Raw genomic sequence first — 19182 nt, forward strand, 5'->3', positions numbered from 1 at the left:
ATTGCTATTTTACACCTGTAATCTCTGCCTTTGGGGTTTCTGGCAGGGGAATCATGAGTTCAGTGGCACCCTGTGCTACACAGCGAGTCTGAAGTTAGTTTGGTTTGCATAGTTAGATACTGTTTCTAAACGTAAACTGCATTTTATGTTAGTGAATACCGGAATCATTTGGATTATATTGTTTTGAAACTGGAATAGAGTTTCCAAAAGTTGAGCCCTGCAAAGTTTTGTTACCTACTTATATTGTATAGTGAAATCCTACAACCCTGCTCTTAAAATGGAACGTGTGATTTTCTTACTGTGTCTGGGGTGTAGGAGGTTATTAAATTATCTGTTACATCACTGAAGCTCGGTATTTAAAATCTCAAAGAGATATGAAAATACACGTAGATAAATAAGTCCTACTGAAATGGGGCAAACGTTTTTGCAAAGCAGCAGATTCCAGCTGATCCATTCATTATTGAAGTTAGGCCTTGACTTACTCCAGTATTGGATTTACATCATTTGAACCTAATAATTAAATGCTTTTCCAAAAGCTCCTTGTTTGAAAAAAAAAATCTTTAAATGAATTCATCATTTCCTGGAGGATTTATTTTAATTAATAATTCAAGTGTTAAGTATAATGTTATAACCTTTTAATATTGATAAAATGCTGTCTACACTCCATTTTGCATATCAGAAAAATGTAGATACGAAACCCAAGAAAAGTCTCATTCCTAACATTGCAAATGTGACTGTAGAAGACAGCATCAACAACACTGGCATTTAAATGACTTGTAATCAAATGATAGTTCCCAGAAATTATTCTTTATTTAGAAACAAAAACAAGACAAAAGCAATTGATTTGAATCCAAAATGTATTTTTCCTTATAAAAGAGGTCCACATACTCACTGTGTCTACTCTATAGAATTTGTCCTTTTCCTTACACCACGTGTCAATTCAAGTTTATCTGGTCACTGCAAAAACTCGTGGCTAACATGTGTAATACAACACAGGAGGAGGTATTGCTCAGTTCAACTACTCTTCTACACTTAAAAAAAATACAGAAATGTTTTTGTTCACATTAACTGTAGTCCTGACATAAAAGTTACATGAAAGTTCTAGAAAATGGAATTGTTTTATTTGGTTGCCACAGTACCCTTTGAAGCCAGTCAATTAAAATGCTGAACTTTCACGTTTCCATTGGCCGGGAGCAGCATTGGTGAAGCTGATTCTTCCTTCCAGAAAGTAACATTCCTCTGCCTGTTTTTGTTGTTGTTTGTTTTTCTGTGCCTTTTTTTCCCTTCAGCACTACTGCAGTCTTGAGCTTTTCTTTGAAGTAGGTTTGGTTGGTTGGTTTTAGGACACGTTTGTTGGCACCCCTATAATGGTCGTTTTTACTTCCAAGGGTGCACTTTTTTCTTTGCCTGATTCCCAGAGGTTGATCAGAGGGGGGTAAAGCTCACTCAGTGCCAAAGTCGGTTTGTGAAAGTAATTCCTCGGATAACTGTGTTGTTCACCCTCACAGTTCATTTCTTGTGAGATGCAGCTGAGAAGACACATGACGCCAATAATCCCCAAAAGCCCTCCAAGGCAGGCCATAAACGCTGTGTGACTCTTTCCATATTCTTTTCCATCACGGTCCAAACTTTTTGTGGTGACATTCACACATTGTTTTCTGCTTTTCTGGTAGATGGTGGGAATATCAATACAAATTCTATACTCAGTAGATGGTTTCAGATGAGTAAGATTGTATACCTTGACATCAGATGGTATTCGAGCACTTTGGGCAGCATGAGAATCTTCAGTCTTGACAAAGACTGTCCACTTAACACTGGATTTGAGAATTTTAGAGCTTGCTTTCCAAGATAACAGAATGGAATTGGCCTGAATATCTCTTATTTTAATATTCAGTGAACCATTATTATCCTGAGGAACAGAACCTCCCACTTTGATCATAATAGACTTCAAGTCAGCACCAACTAGGTTAGTTGCTATACAAGTGTATAACCCCCCTTCCTTTGGGGTTATGCCCCTTATGTCTAGTGTGCCTTCAGAATGAACATAGAACTTCTCTCTCAGAGTATTTGGCAATAGTTTTTTACCAGAAGGTGTGATCCAGTAGATTTCAGGCTGGGGTTCTGCAGTAGCTCTGCAGTGAAGGGACACATAGCTGTCAGCCTCTACATCCAAGCTAGAAGGAAAGCTCTCGGGAGCTATAAGAGGGAGACAAATTTCCATCATATCCCGGAAATGCACTTGCCGAACATTCTGGCCTTGGAATTCAGGTGGGTCCACACAGAACAGAGAATCCGGTTCCATAAATCGAATGTTGGTTTTGTTCATGTTAATCCAGCGGATGACACAGTCACACCGGATGGGATTGCTGTGTATGCTGATTTCCTTGAGGTTTGGCAAAGATTCCACGGTACCATGGTAGAGGGCACTGAGGGCGTTGCTGTTCAGCATGAGGGATTCTAGCTTGGGGAGTCTGAAAAATGCATTGGGGTGAATGTAAGACAATCTGGGGTTGTTAGTAGCTTCTATTTTTCTTAAATCTGGCAAGTTATCCACAGCTAGACTGTCAATGGAGACAAGTTCAGGCATGTTGTTTATCCCCAACTCCTTCAAATGTAGCATATTGCTAAAATCACCCCTTCGTATTCTGTTAATAGGATTTTTATTTAGATCCAAAAATTTGAGGTTTACAGCTTTTTGAAGAGCAACTTGGGGTACCTTAATAAGTCTGTTATCGTAAAAAGAGATGCTTTCCAAGTTTTCCAGCCCAACCAAGGCATTATCCGGTATGTCCGTGAGGTTTATGCCAGCTATAACCAGGCTGCGAAGATTGAGAAGTGGCTGGAAGTTCATGTCTTTGATTCTGATGATGGGGTTGTCCCCGATCATCAGAATCTCTAGATTGGGAAGAGCATCAAACCACTTACTGTTGATCATCTGCAGTCTGTTTGAATTGAGATGAAGTCGAAGAAGGTTATGTAAGCCAATAAAGGCTCCGGGTGAAATGGTCGAAAGCAAATTGTGGTTAATGTAGAGTTCTTGTAAATTGCCCAGCCCATAGAGACATTTTTCAGGCAGCTCAGTTAGTTTGTTTTCCTCTAAGTACACAGAAAGAAGCTGAGGCATCTTTTGTATGTTAATATTTGTGACTGAAGATAGATTGTTTTGAGATAAGTCCAGGCCAGTAAGGTTCACTGGAAAGTCTATGGAATGTTCGATTCTTGCAATGTTGTTAGTCTGTAGAAGCAGAATCTGTGTGTCCGCAGGCAATCTGGCTGGGAAGTTTAAAAGCCCTAAATCATTGCAGTCTACTGTAGATGCTTCCATATAGATAGATCTGGGTGTAAACCAAGGCCTGATTTCACATGTACATAATTGTGGGCAATCCACTTTTTTATCTACAGCTTGTACTAGAGTAGTGATAGCTAGGCCAAGCAGCACATGAATTTGGAGTGGCATGTCCTTCATCTTAGCTTTTGTCTCCAGAAATTTAATAGGCCCTTAAGGATTCCAGTCACCGCCAATAAGTTCAGCACAGGCTGACTGATGAGGGAGGTCCTTGCATTTGTCAAATGATGAATGCTGTAGAACTATAGGTGTTTTCTTCGTAGAAATAATTATGAGTGCCACAGATGTAGTTTCCAAAAATGGCATGCATAGTGGAGAAAAGATGGTTGCTGTCTCCTCAGTGATAGAGTACTGATGGACGCTTTGAAGATGATGTATGTATAGATGGTCATAGGATATGGAGCAATTCATTTATTTTGAAATCTGGAATTCAAATCCCATGCTGTCCAGTACTTGCAGTTGTAGAGGCATTATTCTAAATGCAATCAAAGGGAGAGAAAAAATTAGTTCAAGAGGGAATTCCATAATTAATGTTTGACTAACTATAATTATTTCACATATATAATATTATTAGAGTTTACAATTATTTCAGTACATTTTGAAGACTTTGTCCTTATTATTGGCCCCAACATGAGGTGAATTAAGAAATTTGATCTTCAGAAGACTAAAGTTTCATTAAGTATAATAGATATGCTTCCAGAATTTTTCACTTGTTTCAATTCTATGTTTATACCTCCAATTTTAGTAATATTTTGCTTTGTCTTTAAGAATTAACTAGAGGGAAAAAATAAAATAGCTTTCCAGGGCTGATGGGTTGTGTTGTGTGATGTATAGAGACAATACTGTTCTATTGTAATCAAATAGTGAGCCTGTGGTTCCTCCACCCCTCAGAGTTAGCACTTGGGAGCAACATTGTTCCTGATTGTCAATGAGCTCAGCAGTGATATTTAGCACTTTCTTTCCTACCTCTCTATAGAGTCTGCTTTGCATAAAGTGACTTGAGAGTTGCAGGATTTGGAAGCAATCTGATCTACCTCACTGTAGATATATTTGTATAAAATTAACTTCAGATTAAAATTTGATTGTTTATCATTGAGAATAATTTACACCCCATCAGCCACTAACATTAAAAAGCAACTGTTTTACATCAGTAAAGTGGGTATTCCTCCTTTAAATGAACACTGGTATTATTGTCACAGAAAAATAAGGAGTTCCAAAAGCAGGTTACAGTTTGACGTACAGTTTACTTAACAGGACACGATAGTTAGGTCTACAGTCCATCCTGGTGGATTGCTGGTGAGCCCGCTCCGCTCTCTTCATATATTTTAGATAGTCAGGCATGTCTAGACGCTTCATTCTGGGTTTGCTGCCTCCCAGTGTTGATGGTTACCGTGGAATAACTGGGTGAGGATAAGGTCGATGCTTCATTGACACACATAAACGTCCAAAGACGTGTTCTCTATGGAGACCTAGAAATACTCCTATTTTACATAAAGAAGTCCTTGTTTCAAAAACTATAAATCACTTACAGTTCAAATTCACAGATAATTTGTCTTTTCCCCTTAACACTCAGAGATGTGACTTTATCAAAATTGAATTGTGATTTTTCTACAGTTAACTACTAGCTTGCCGTGAGTCAAAGGCAGCGGACTTGTTTTCTTCACACTTGAAGCCCGTGTCCTCTGGGAAGCCTGTCTTTCTTTTTTTTTTTTTTTTTTTTTTTTGGTTTTTTTTTCGAGACAGGGTTTCTCTGTGTAGCTTTGCGCCTTTCCTGGAACTTGCTTTGGAGACCAGGCTGGCCTCGAACTCACAGAGATCCGCCTGCCTCTGCCTCCCAAGTGCTGGGATTAAAAGCGTGTGCCACCACCGCCCGGCTGAAGCCTGTCTTTCTTATAACTTGTCTGACTTGCCTCTCAGCATTTCATGGTTCCAGTCACACCTTCTCAAGAACATGCAATTTGCTTGGCTTTTTGTCTTCAGTTCCTGACCATAGTAATTGGAATGTAGCACATGCTCAAGAAAAATTTTGGATTCCAGTGAATGGATTCTATGAACAAATGTACATTTCCATCATTTTACATATCATTTAAGCAATCCAATTTGTTTATTTTTAAACTTCAATAAATTTAACTGCTCTTATCTGTATTCATTTTAATACTTGCACAAACTGTATATTAACTATATTTTTTATGTAAGATTGAAGTATTAATTTTGAGGATAACACAAAGGAATGTTAGACTTTAAAAGTCAATCTACTGCAGTGGTTCTCGACTTTCCCCAGTGTTGTGATCCTTTAATACAGTTCCTCATGTTGTGGGGACCCTCAACCATAAAATTGTTTCATTGCTACTCCATAACTGTAATATTGCTACTGTTATGGATCGTAATGTAGTATCTGATATATGACCCCAAGGGGTCATCACCCACAGGTTTATATACTGCATCTGTGTTCTATTCATTGATAATTTCGTGGCATTTATTGGTTAATAGCCAGTAGAGAAAAACATCACTTGACTCTTATAACTTCCTACAGTGAACTTTCAGTCAGGAGGCCAAAGCACGGGTAAACTATAGAGTACATGCAGGGGTGAGGCCAGGGATTTGGGAGTCTACAGGAACGGCAGCTGAACAGTATAGAAGTATAGAACTGAACAGTATAGAAGCCCAGAACCTTCTGTGTCCAAGACAAAGGAAAAGCCTAAATGGAGACTACAAAATACATTTCTGTGTCTTTTCATGAATCACTCAACTGAGAACGAAGGAGCCGTGACTTCTGACAGTTAATTGTTTGGATCTGATTCCTCCTGTGTGAAGGGGAGCCTGTATCCTGCAAGTTAACCGGAAGGTGAATTATTAAATGACGTAAGAATGTAACTTTTTGTTTTGAAATGATTTTAGTAGGTATTTTTGGACTTTTTTAAATTTATGTTTAATTGGAATTTTTTTTATTCTGTTCTGTCAGTTGCTTAGCTGTAATGTAGAGACAGCAGAGTTGAACTAGGTTTTTCCAGAAGACTTTTAAAAATAAGTGTTCCTATAGTGGTGCACAAACTCAAAATTTGTTTGAGCTGGTCTTTGGGAAGAGTCTGTCTGGTGGGAAGCACTATAGACTATAGATGTTTAACCTTTATTAGAATATTGACTTTTTCTTATGTCTGCAGAAATTACTGTGATGCTTATACTAGCAGCTTTTAGCATGGGTTATCCGCAGAGTCCTGAGGCAGAAGCAGTATCATCTTACTTCTTAGCGCTTCATGGCTTTCAGGTCTCTTTGCCATCGTCGATGTTAACAGTGGCTTTGAGAGATACATTAGTGCGATGCTTGTAGAACCGGGCGCTTTGGATGGACAGACACCGAAACCTTACATATTATCATCTCTCCTGCTTGGGGTCTCACATGCCGCAGACCATTTGGCTAATAAACAATAGGGTATGATTAAACACAGTTTTCTCCCTTACGTGCTCAGCTCTTTCTAGAAGGTCACACTGCCCACATGAGTAGAAATGAGATAATTTTAACAAACATTTACTACAGTGGGTTTTTTTTTCTTAGATTTGTTAAAACCCTCTTATTCAGATTTTCAAGTTTAGAAAATTCTCTTTGCCAAAACTGATCATGATGAAGGTGTGACTCATGCAAATTAAACTCACAAGGAACTAATACACAAAACAGAAGTGTCATTTTATTATGAGAAATGTGACTGAAGGATGGCAATTCCTGGGTCTTCTGGACAGCACCGTTTCTCCATTAGAAAAATAGATGTGGAAGTTTGCAGTGCTCCAGGGAATGGATTCCATGAGTAAATGTACACTTGTACATGTCCATCATTATACATACTATTTAAACAATCTAATTTGTTCATTTTTAAAAATTTCAATCAGTTTAACTGTTCTTACTTGTATATATTTCACAGCTTACGAAAGCTGCAAATTAGCTAAATTTTACATAAGATTGAAGTTATACCTAGGATATCCATCTTATAAATAGGTAAGTCATACATGTGCAGCTTCATTGGGAATACAGGCTCAGAGGCAGCAAAGTCAGACGAAAGCTCTTGATTGTCATGAGAATCACAGCTTCCTGCTCTGCTACAGAAAACAGTACTCATACAGAGACGGGACCCAAGTAACCTGGTTCTTGATTGGTCCTGAACCCAGGCCCCCTGGCTGGAACCTTTTTCTTTGTTACTTCTCATCTATTTTCTTAATATTTGTTTACATTTTTAAAGAATGTAAAAAATGTAAAAAAATCTACTCAAAATGAGATTATTAGTAGTAGATAGCATATAGTTAGGTTATTAGATTATGACTAGCTGTGTACTGACTGATTATTCTTTTGCTAGACATTGAATGATTTGATTATTATTCTTCCCAGAGCATAAGATTATTATGATTAGTGTTATTGTTCAACTCAATTTATTTGATTATATTAATATATTTAATTGGCTGATCAAAACTTAGTTAATACTTTGCTGATTAATAACTTACAAGTGTGTCTTTCCACAGTTTGTATTGAATAATAGCAAATCAACCAATAATTATCATAATTTAAAAATGATTCAAGTATCTAACAATAACCAGGATTCAGGAAGGAACAGAGAAAAGAAGTTATCATCAGACTTCTACAGCAATTTTCCTCTCTTGTATTGATATTTTAAAAGTAGAAATTTCACCTTTGTTTATGAAGAGTCTTTAGAGAATGAGAAAATGATGACTGTTACAGCCATTTGAAAATGTAGCTTCCATTTCACTACTGAGAAAATGTTTCCAGTATCGGTCATTTGAGGATTTAAGCTATATAGTTGATTTTAAAAGAATTTTCTTCCTTTTCCTGTACATTGCTGTAAACAGTTTAAAAATAACCAGTTAAGCAATTAGAAATAAGTTGAGCAGCTTAACTGCACTGTACATACATTTCTCAGAATTTCTAAGAACATTTTAATTCTTCTCTTCCAGGCTCTCCTTCCTAGCTGCTGGTCATTGGTTTTGATTACATAAAGACCTTTTGAAAGGCATTTCAAATTTTGGAAAATGTGAACTAGATCACAACTGATATAGTTAAATAGTTTCCTACATGCCATCATTTATCAAGGATTTTATGCTTCAGAGTAAAATCTATATTCTGACTTGAGTCTTAAAGATTTTAGGAGTAGTTATTATGAATGACTGATTAATGTATAAAAAATACTTAATGTGCAGACAAAATTTCTTGCTCTTTTCCCTAAAATGTGGTAATTAAGCACTCTGCAAATACATGTTACAAAGAGCAGAGTACATTTTTCAAAGTGATTGAGTTTTTTGTATGATTGGACATTAGGAGCGCAAATGAGTTCTCTTTGTTCTTTCCAGCTGCTTCTGTTTGCTTGTTTGCTTGCATAGAGAAGTGTTTTAAAACACCATTGTTATCTTTTAGTCTTAAGGACAGTATACTCATATGTTAAAGCAAAGTAAATTAAAATGGAATGTTTTAAAAGTTTAAATGATACTGAAGTGTCATTAGAAATGGAAAAGTTGATCTTAACACATTGTGCTTTTACATGATTAGAATGACTCCTACAAGTTCAAAGTCAGCCTTTTAGTGGAGCTTATCATGTATTCTCCCTTTCATTTATTTATCTACCCAGTCCTTCGGTAAATGTTTTTGGGTGCATATTGTGCCAGTTAATGTGTTTGCATTTCCCTCTATAATTACTTTATTTTTAAAACTGCAATTAAAAAAAAGATGTTTATTCGAGTTTTCTAGCTACACTAAGTCTTTTCTGTGGCCTGATTCAAATCCCCCCCCCTTTTTGTTTAATTTGAGAAGCACTTGGAAATGTGGGTATTTTTCCCCTAATGAGTGCTTCCTGAACTTTTCTCACAGCTTATTTAGTTCCTCCTGTTGCCTTCTCATGAAGATTTGGCCTGTAGAAGAGCAACAGGCTTAAACTATTTTATAGGAACACTGATAGCATGAAGCCTCCCAATTTAATTCACTAAAATAAATTAATTTTAAGAATTCTCATATCTTATTTTTTTAATGCCTGTGGACACGCACCATAGCTGAGATTTCCTATTAGTGTAGTTTTAGATCTGAATCTAAAAAAATTAAAATTATTTCTAGATAGGATTCCGTAAGGAATCTTTTTGTGGAGAACAGGCTTGTGATCTCCTTACTGAAGAGAATCTTGTCCTGTTCCTTGTTTGTCTGTGTCTCGTCAATGGCCAGTTACTGAGTGATCACACATTTGGGGCAGACCGTCCCGTAGACATGAAGAGTTGGCCATAAGTAAAATAAAGCATCTGCTTGCAAGGTTCTCAGTGGATTAACTCAATAAGGAGGATGCTGCACAGGAAATGTTATTTAAAATAAATGGCATGCGTGGTGGTCTGTGGGTGTACCTAAGAAAGAATACCTAATTCTCTCTGTCCAACAGGAGTAACTGAAATGTTATCTGGTCTTTTGTGAGGTTTATAATAAAATGCTCCCTTAGTATAGTGGAGAAACAGGTGGACAAGAAAAAATTCTAACCTACTGTCTTTCCAGGGAAGTTTTGTAATTCAAAAGCTTAGGAAGAAAGTGGGCCTTTGCTTGTACCTCATTACGTGTGCGTGCGTTGTAAAGGCTGCACCATGTGGAAGAGAAACATTTCGATACTTGATTCAAGGGGAAAAATTGGTGAAGATAGAAAGTTGCCATGGAGACATTAAAACCCAGCTTCTCTCTTTCTTCTATAGCAAATTGCTAGCTGAAGTTCATTTGTATAAAGATCTTTAAATCTGCCCTCTTATCTGACTTTAGAGTCCCTTTCTCTAGTTCTAATTGAAGGTTTCATAACCCCCAAAGGACTATTGAGTTTTACTAAACACACCCCTACAAAAACAACTGTTCTTTTTTACTTGGAAAACATTTATTTTCTAGTCTCTCAAACCCAGTTGTCTGAACTTGTCACCTTTTCAAGAAGTGGATATTTAAAATATTAAACTGTTCATTAAATCAGGTAAATAACTTCTGTAGATAAAGAAGCATTTCACTGGTTTACAAGACACTTTTGTAACTATGGACAGAATGGTCACCCTTTCTCCTATAGAACTGGGATTGCATAAATATTTGAGATCTCTTCACATTCTAAGTTTATATGACACATGATACTATTCTGTGAATAAAAATGTTTTTAAGGTGTTTGATAATTGTCTAGGTGCTAACTCATTTATTTAAGTTTAACCTTTGAATTCTCTATTTGGTGATATTTGTATTCAGTACTCTTCTCCTGCACCATTAACAAATTAGGATCAGTGAATTTTACTCATAATGGGCTTTAGAGGCTATTAGATTAGTTGTCTGTCATTATTCCAAATTAATTGTCTACCATTATTAGTACTTCATCTCATGCTTTTATCTAAACAGTAGCAAATGAAAGTGAGCGTCATTTAAGTCATCAAATGAAGGCTGACTAGCCTCAGAGGAGTCAAGCAGCCAGAGTTCAGGGGCCTTGATCTGAACACAGTCATGGATTCAAGTCTCGTCATTTTGCTTCCACATGTTTCTGAACCACTGAGATCCACTCCATTGCAAACTGTTACTGAAAATAGCACCATTCACCTGCCTGTTTTCTCAGAAGGATGTGTGGTCCAACTCAACAGGCCCATTGACTGGGTGGTGGTTGCGGATTTTGGCTGTTTTTCCTCTGCTTATAACACTATTCCAGTGAAAGCAGGTGGGCTTTCTGGCTAGAGGGACAGCAGTAAGAAATCTGGTTGCTCCCTAGGGCTAGTTTTACTGTGCATTTCTGACCAATCAGATTGCCCTCTGAGCTTTAGCTTTATAAAAAAAGAAAAGTGTATTTCCGGCTATACTTCCATCTTTCCGCAGCCATTGCTAATGTTGTGTAGGCTCGAGTACCTTCTTGAATGAAGAGTTGCCACTCTGAAGAAGACTGCTTGTTCAAGCTAGCTCTGGAGAGTGAGGGATGCAGTCCAAACCCCAGGAGTATTTTTACTGGTCACAAATGATAAGTGTTCTCATTCTGAAAAGAATTCAGTGTATATTTATTTTTAATTATAGTATTTGCTCAACCAAGCACTTAATGTATATTATATGTGAAAATGATTTTTCAACATAATTAGCAGAACACACGACATTCTTTTTCCACTTGGCTTTCTTCTCTGGGCATCTCTCCATGCACTGGGAAAATGATTTACATTAGAAGTATACTTTGTTAGGTGCTATTTGAGAATCTGTGAATATTGGTTTTTTCATATCCCTTTTTAACTTCTCCTTTATCCTCCCTGTGTTTAGCATTTTTATAGTCCCAAGTGTGCTCCTCTTTAGGGGAAAATGCTCACTTATGGGTTCACCTTGACACTGACTAATCATAGACTGAAGTGCTGTGATCCTACCTTAAACTGGGAGACAGAGAAAATCCTGCTTGAGGTTTTAATTAAATTATAGATACCTGTGTGGAAGGTGTTCTTTAGTACAAGATACTAGTCACAGAATATTATGAAAATATACAAATTTAGGAAGGAAGAGACCTTGTGACCTTTAGTGATTTCATTTGCATAATGAATTTACCTTCAGGCTCTATAATTATGTGGTTTTTCTAATAACCTTAAATCCATTCAAAGCCATTTCAGAACCATTCAAAATCATTGTGAAGGCAGGATATAAGGTGTTTGAAAAGATTCTGAAGGGGTGCATGCTGAAATTTCACGACCCTTATAGATTCTCATCACATTTACTTACATGTTTAATATGGTTATCAAGCTGTACCATAGAAATAGTTTCACTGGACTCACAAGTAATCTTTAAAATGATTCTTAGGAACTAACCAAATACAGATTTGTACAAATTTTGAGATTTGTGTGTGTGTGTGGGGGGGCATATGAGGATTGAACTTCTGCCCCTGTGTGTACTAGGCAAGTGCTCCCTTAATTGCATTCTCAACCCTGGAGATTATTTTTAACGATGACAAGAATAAATTACATAATACATATACATGTGTACACACACACACACACACACACACACACACACACACACGCACACACACACACATATCAAATGTTTTCTTGTGAAAATGTGTGCATATGCATATGTGCTGGGATACTTTGTTTCTGCTCAGAAAATCCTAAAAGTTGTTTATTAAAGTTATGCACTAGTTTCTAACTTTTTCCAGTTTTTATTCTTATCTAAAGATGTTTTGGTTAGATAGATACCAATTTATATTTTAATACTCAAACGAGTCACAAAAAGATCTCCCCAAATATGCTTCCTTGACATTTAACTTTTAGACCTCCTCTTTCATTCACTCCACGTTTATTTGAGAAATCATAGTATAGGTTGATCTGTGAAGGATGCCACATGTCTTTCCTATCTCATCTGACGTTCGAGGATTGGATGTGACTTTTTTGGCACACTCTGTTGATTAACAGGAAGAATGCTCATATCCTACCTTGTAGCATCATGATTTGGAAATGCATGGCTGATGTAAATCTACTTTCAATCACCTTTCATTTATGGTTTTGAAAGAATTGGGGGTAATTATCTCAATCATACAAGCCATTTTAAAATCTTTTTTTTTTTCTTCATTGGAAGACAGTCAAAATGTCCCATCTTTGTAGTTACTAGCCTTGGAATTATTTGAAGATGGGGCATTTGTCAGGTAAGTTTAAAATAATAATAATAAAATAGAAAAATTCTAGCTTTATTTTATTCTATAGCCACATGCACAGGCATTGCCTTATACAAGGATGGGTGTAACAGGTATGTGTACATTTCCCCCAAAGTTCTAGTTTATGTTGATTTCCATGTGAAAGGCCTCTGTTTTATCAGCTATACCATACTAGGGGACAGCTAAAAGATGTCCTCAGATTTTTTTTCTCTTTGATAAATTCAGTTGGAAAAAATAGAAAGGCACTAGCCTGTGAAGATGGATAGGAAGGCTCTGGATAAGAGGCCAATCACATACCATGGTCAGAGGTGGTGGCATGGTTTAGTTCTGATGCTATCACAGAGGTCACAAGATCAGTTTTTAGAGGAACCATAACAGTGGCTCAGAGTTTATGGGCCCTGGGGCATTTCAGATTTTGTCCCAAATATAATAAAATTTTGATGTTTTTAATTGGTCCTTCTATAAAGCATGGCCTCTCTGTCTTTAGTAGTTATTGTTCACACAAGCATGCAGAAAATGTACGTGTGTGCATGCACACATAGACACACACAGCCTGCTTAGGTCATTTAGTGTTGCTTATGAACACGATGACATGAAAGGGGAAGTTTCATGGGAGCCCCATCCATGCACAAGGAATTACAGGCAACTAAAGAATGTGAGAGCAGGAGAAATGTCTTCTTTCTTTAGGGATGAGCCCTCTAATGGTTAGCCAAAGCCAAGTGATCATCCCTGAAATCAATACTCATTGCTTTAAAAAAAAAAAAAGAAAGAAAAACAGTGTTATTGCTGAAACTTGAGTCAATAAAATATGTTTTAAAAGGAAGTTAAATAATAATCATATCCCATGGTCAAATCCTTTCCTCAAATGCTGTAAGAAAATTGCAGGACGACATTTTCAGTTGGGATCAGGGTTAGCCCTTGGCTGATGTGAGATCAGTGATGGATGGTGCTTTTCTATTTCTCTCGTTAAGGGAGTAGGCCACACAGATGTGGTCTGTGTTCTTTATAATGAGCACGGAACAGTTTGTATTTTAATTTCAAAATTGTGCCAGATTTCCCTCCTCATGCTCTGTGCTTTTCCCATTATACTCTTGACAATTTGCTTAAAGCAGCTTTGCTATATTTTTGTCCAGGGACTACAAGAAGGATTTAAAATAGAATAACAAAAATGGAATTGAAGGCCTGAGAAAAGCTTCCTGAATTACAGCTTTGAGTTTCAAAAGTAATCTTTTCAGCAAGGTATGGATGAAATGCTCATGTCTGTCGCATGTTAGCACATCTTACGGTGACTAGACATTCCTTTCTGCACCCAAATATAAATACATAAAAAATTAAAATTTTTTTATCATTTCTGATGCTTGGATTTTCTTGGGGGGTATAATATTGTTTTGGTCTGAACTGCCTCATCTTCTGTGATGGAGAGATTATAAATGGAATGCCGTTTTCTGCAGTGTAGATTAATTCCAGTGTCCATGGACAGATAGGATTTTGAGAGTCTACTCATCCTTTTAGCTTTTACTGTAGCTTTAGTTTTAAGGTTCTTTTAAAGGCCTTATCATTCCCATTTACAACAACAAACAACAAAAATAACAGCAGTGGTCAAACTAATAACGAGCTACTTCATAGGCCTTCAGTTCGGCTTCCATCCAGGGCTTTGTCCTGTCATAATCCCAACAGCAGGTATGGTTATGCCCATTTCTCAGGTGACAGAGGAGGTTTAGACGGATTTAATGAGTTGGTCCAAGTAGAAGGGACTGTTAAATAATGCTATCTTAGCTTTATTCCAGATCCTGTCTCCATTATTAGCCATCTTTAGCTTAGCTCATGTTCCACAAAGCTGTGTTAGCCACATAGAGGTTCTTAGTTGACCAACCTAGTGAGTTGAGTCTGTTACCTCACCTGCCACTAAAATACTTTCATGCTAGCCCAGTGTCTTTCTCTGTTCATGAGCATGAACGATGCTTTTCTGGTTTACACAATGACATTAAACATTACTCCTTTTTAAACTTACATGTGAAAGAAAAAAAATAATGGTTTATCACACTGCAGTGGACACATTAAATGTTGTTGAATATCATTTATAAAATTTTGATTTAATTCTTCTATTCATTAATGTTTTGTTTATGTTTTCCTTCATTGAGATCTCCATTTATGACTGTTGCCATTGTTTCCATAGAAGTCAAACTTTGAGAAACAACGTGCTTGCTCTTGTTTTCTTGCTTTCTTCCCAATATTACCTCTGCAGTAGCTTCCTTGTTTATCTATGTTTCATTTTATAAATACCATTAAATATTCATTTATTTACTGTGGGGTTCGTGCGTGTGTGTGTGTGTGTGTGTGTGTGTGTGTGTGTGTGTGTGTGCGCGCGCGTGCGCGTGCACATGTGGAAGTAAGAGGAAAATTTCTGAGAATTAGCTCTCCTTTTCCATTATGTAGGTCCCAGGGATTGAACTCAGTCTTGGCAAAAATTGCCTTTACCAACAGAGTCATTTTGCTTCTTGCTGCCCTTTGTTCTGTGTGCCTAATGCTTAACTAAAATAGCAGCTGGCATTGTGGCTCAATAAATACCTGCTAAGTGAGTAAATGAAAAGATGAATGAGTGAATGGATACCATTTTTCTCTTAGTTATAAATTATGATGATACCCATTTTTTAAAACTGCTTTGCAAGGCAGTCGTTTTACCTTGCTGATCTCACTCACATAGCGTGGATGAGTGGGCTGCCAAGTGCGGATACAAAGTTAGCAGATGAGATATCAGTATGCATGCATTTTATTTCCGGACACTACAAAACTAGAAAAAAGCCCACATGAAAATACTATCACACAAGGATATACAGTCAAATCAAACTGTTGAAAAACCCTGTCTGTCCTGTGTAAGATCTTTGGTGAGATACACTGTGTGGAAACCAAAGGAAATATTTATATTTATATCTTTTCCAATGAAGGTGTGACTTTCAGTTGACTTTAAGCTTTATGTATGGTAATAGCATAGTGATGGAGACATAAGGCATACGGTTTCATAATTTTTGGCCTTTCTACAACACAGGGAACCATGTAAATTGGGGCATAATATGCTCCTAATGTCTGGAAGTGCTAAAAGATTTTAAAAGAATAATGGAAAGTGTTGTAGTAGCAACAAAAGTATTAACAGATAGAGAGCTAATGGAGTGTAAGTGGTAAGAAAGGCACTGTAGAAGACTGGCGTGGTGTGGCTGGAGGCCAGACCCTGCTTGTTCCAGCTGATAGTGATCAAATGGGAAATAATGGCTACACTGACAACCTGTGAAGTTGCATCTTTAGTGAAGCATGGCTTAGAGTAGAGAATAATTGCCAGAAAGTGACACTTAAGACAGTGAACTTCAGAGAAGAAAAACACCCTGGTAATGAAATGTATGTATATATACTCTGAAAGAAAAGCTTCGATGCAAATTCAAATGCTATCTCCTGTGAGTAGAATTGGGCAAATGTTGGTGTTAAATTTCAGCAGACACTGCACATAGGAAATGAATAAAGCATGCTTCGAAGTGTAAGCATTGTATCCTAGATGCTGTAATACTACCAGCAGAGTTGAAATGATTGTAATGAATCAGAGCTTTGTAACGGGCAGCTGAGTGTTTCAAATAAATCTTTAGGAGTTCATTATTATTCAATGAAATTATTGCTCACCAGATCTGAAATAACAAATCTGTGGCCTTGACATTTAATCAAAGCATGAAAACACATTTATTGAATCTCATATTTGAGATTATTACTGTAGCAGTGCCCCAATTAATGCATGTGGATTTAAAAAATTCCATTCAGACAGTAAAATTCAAAACGCTTGTTATCCACACACAGATTCTTTTATTCATAGTTTTGTTTAGTTGCCTTTATTGAAAATGCTTATTTTGAGTTTTTAATGAAGAGAAAAGGGTTTAATGTAAATTTATATAATATATAAAACAACTGCCCAATTTCTCTTCAAGAGCTAAAGGAACAAAAATGTTGAAGGGATGCTGGGCAGTAGTGGTGCACCCCTTTAATCCCAGCACTTGGAAGGCAGAGACAGGCGGATCTCTGTGAGTTCAAGGCCAGCCTGGGCTACAGAGCAAGATCCAGGACAGGCTCCAAAGCTATACGGAGAAACCCTGTCTCGAAAAACCAAAAAAAAAAAAAAAAAAAAAAAAAAAAGCTGAAAGGCTAATATTCCCCTCACTGACCAGTTGAACCTAAATTCTTTGTACTTGTTACAGGACTGATATATAGCTTTAAGACGTTTTACATAGTTGCATAATTTGATTATTAGACATCAGATAAAAACACCCCTCCAAACTCTGGCCTATAGATAGATAGAACAAGGAGAGGAAGGAGAAAAGGAAGAGAGGAGGAAGGAAGGAAAGGCATTTGTGTTTCTAGTTACCCTCTTTTCACATCCTAGAGAGAATTCCAAGGATTGTCTATTCATGAGCATCTGCAAATCACATTGCAGCTTAACTGTCTCTTCTCTGATTTAATAGAAACTTGATTGTTTTCTAGGATTTACATCCAGAGTAATTGTTTTTTCATTTTAATATTGAAGGAAGTAGATTGGATAAATGCATAACATATTAGAAATGCTATTAAGCAAACGATTCTGTGTGGTACTGTTGAATGAATGTTTCCTTTTACTCATCTGAGCAAAACACAAATTTCTCCAATTATTTTTAAATTGATTGTTCTTTATTGTTGCCGAAGGAAAAGTGGGAGAATTCTATTTATGTGTTGAGTCCATTTCTTTTGTCTTACATAATGACCTAGCCCACAACAGTTATCACACAGTCCAGGTATCCATCTCTGCAGGTCTATAAGGGCTATTTACAACGGCACCCAGCATGCCAATTATTTTCTCACACCCACTTTAATTCCTGTTATTATAGTGTTATTTATAATACTCTAGTCTCGTCTAGCAGATGTATTTTCTAATCTTTGCCCTGTTGCATCTGTAACTGAGAATGTGATCTCTAACCGCTAGGGAGTCACTGACAAACTCCCATGAAGCTGTGCTGGAGGAGGGAGACGACACAGCTGTGCCTGTCAGAGCAGCATCTAAAGACGTCAAAAAAGTTGTCATACTTGTCACTGAGTTGGAAGAACAGGGCCACATGTGGTGGTGGAGGCCTGCAAACCCAGCATTTGGAGGCCAAGTCAAGAGGATCTTCCTGGGGCATTATAACAAGTTCTTGCATCAGACAGACAGACAGACAGACAGGATAATGGAAAACAAAACAAACAGAAACAAGCAGGAAAACTAATACTGATGTCTGAATTGATTCTCGATACTTTGCCTCCTAGTTCGTGGGGGGGGCGAGGAGGGAGTTCTGTGTGAGAAGTCAGGAATGAGTATTCTGTTTTACTTAGCATGAAGATAGTAAGCTGCTTGCTTTGGGGGGTGCTGACACTGATGTGACATGTCCGAAGGTCCCTTGTAGTGTGCTTGTGAACAAAAGTGTGTTATTGTGGGATTAAAGATGTTTCCCGGAATGTTGATGGTGTCTGTTCTGACCTAGGATAATACACTTGCCTTTGCTGGTATGTTAAGAACTGGGACATAGTCTCTTGTTGGGAGTGTTGTACAGGGATTCAATACATGTATTAGTGTAATTAATGCAGCTAACAGAGCTGTGTTGGTAAAAGTAGGGAAACTGTAGGCAGCATCTCTACCATGTTCTAGACACACAGACAAGTAGTATTTTCATAGACTTTTCTTTTTCTCTTTTTCCATAAATATGTGTTACAGATAATATAAATGGCAAAGACAGGAAGCAGCCCCATTCTTAAAGCTATGAAAAAAAATAGGCCTCCTGCTGGGAGGTTTGTTTCCCTAGGGTGGGAGGAACAGTAAAAAGCACGCTGTATTTGTTTCTTAAAAGGTACTCCAAGAGACGTTTCCCAACAGCAAGCTAAATAGCATGTGGCAGTTGCCACAGCAACCCATTTCTGTGATTTGCAGAAGAAGCAAGCAAACTTGATGCAAATTGTCAGTCAATGAATTTTGTTCTCCTGGAAGCTGGTAGCATATGTAGCCTTGTTTGGTCAATGTATGTACATTTGTGATGCTTCATTCTCATCCGCTTTCAATGTGCTGTCAGGTATTAATATTTCATTCTCCGGCTGTATAATTTCTGAGTTGTATATATGATGTTAACCAGAATAACTAGATGTCAG

The 19182-nt window shown here is 37.2% G+C and overlaps 2 protein-coding genes across 7 annotated transcripts in view; one reads left to right on the top strand and one right to left on the bottom strand.

Annotated features, from left to right (window-relative positions):
• Immp2l (inner mitochondrial membrane peptidase subunit 2) overlaps nt 1–19182 on the top strand; it is an 868678-nt gene that overhangs the window by 400997 nt on the left and 448499 nt on the right. Inside the window, exon 5 of one of the 5 annotated variants that reach the window (XM_052738396.1) lies at nt 8303–9838. The exons of the other annotated variants lie outside the window; for them this stretch is intronic. Coding sequence (XP_052594356.1) covers nt 8303–8336 — 34 coding nt within the window. The 3' untranslated portion in view covers nt 8337–9838. Of the gene's footprint in view, nt 1–8302; nt 9839–19182 lie in introns of those variants that run through there. 5 annotated transcript variants of the gene reach the window in all.
• Lrrn3 (leucine rich repeat neuronal 3) overlaps nt 788–19182 on the bottom strand; it is a 32234-nt gene continuing 13839 nt past the window's right edge. For both annotated transcript variants that reach the window (XM_052738388.1, XM_052738389.1), the window contains one exon: nt 788–3821. In XM_052738388.1, coding sequence (XP_052594348.1) covers nt 1340–3466 — 2127 coding nt within the window. In that variant the 5' untranslated portion in view covers nt 3467–3821 and the 3' untranslated portion in view covers nt 788–1339. The remainder of the gene's footprint in view (nt 3822–19182) is intronic.

This window comes from Peromyscus californicus, unplaced genomic scaffold, assembly GCF_007827085.1.
Source record: "Peromyscus californicus insignis strain IS unplaced genomic scaffold, ASM782708v3 Scaffold_15__1_contigs__length_86483966, whole genome shotgun sequence".
In the NCBI taxonomy this organism is placed as follows: domain Eukaryota; kingdom Metazoa; phylum Chordata; class Mammalia; order Rodentia; family Cricetidae; genus Peromyscus; species Peromyscus californicus.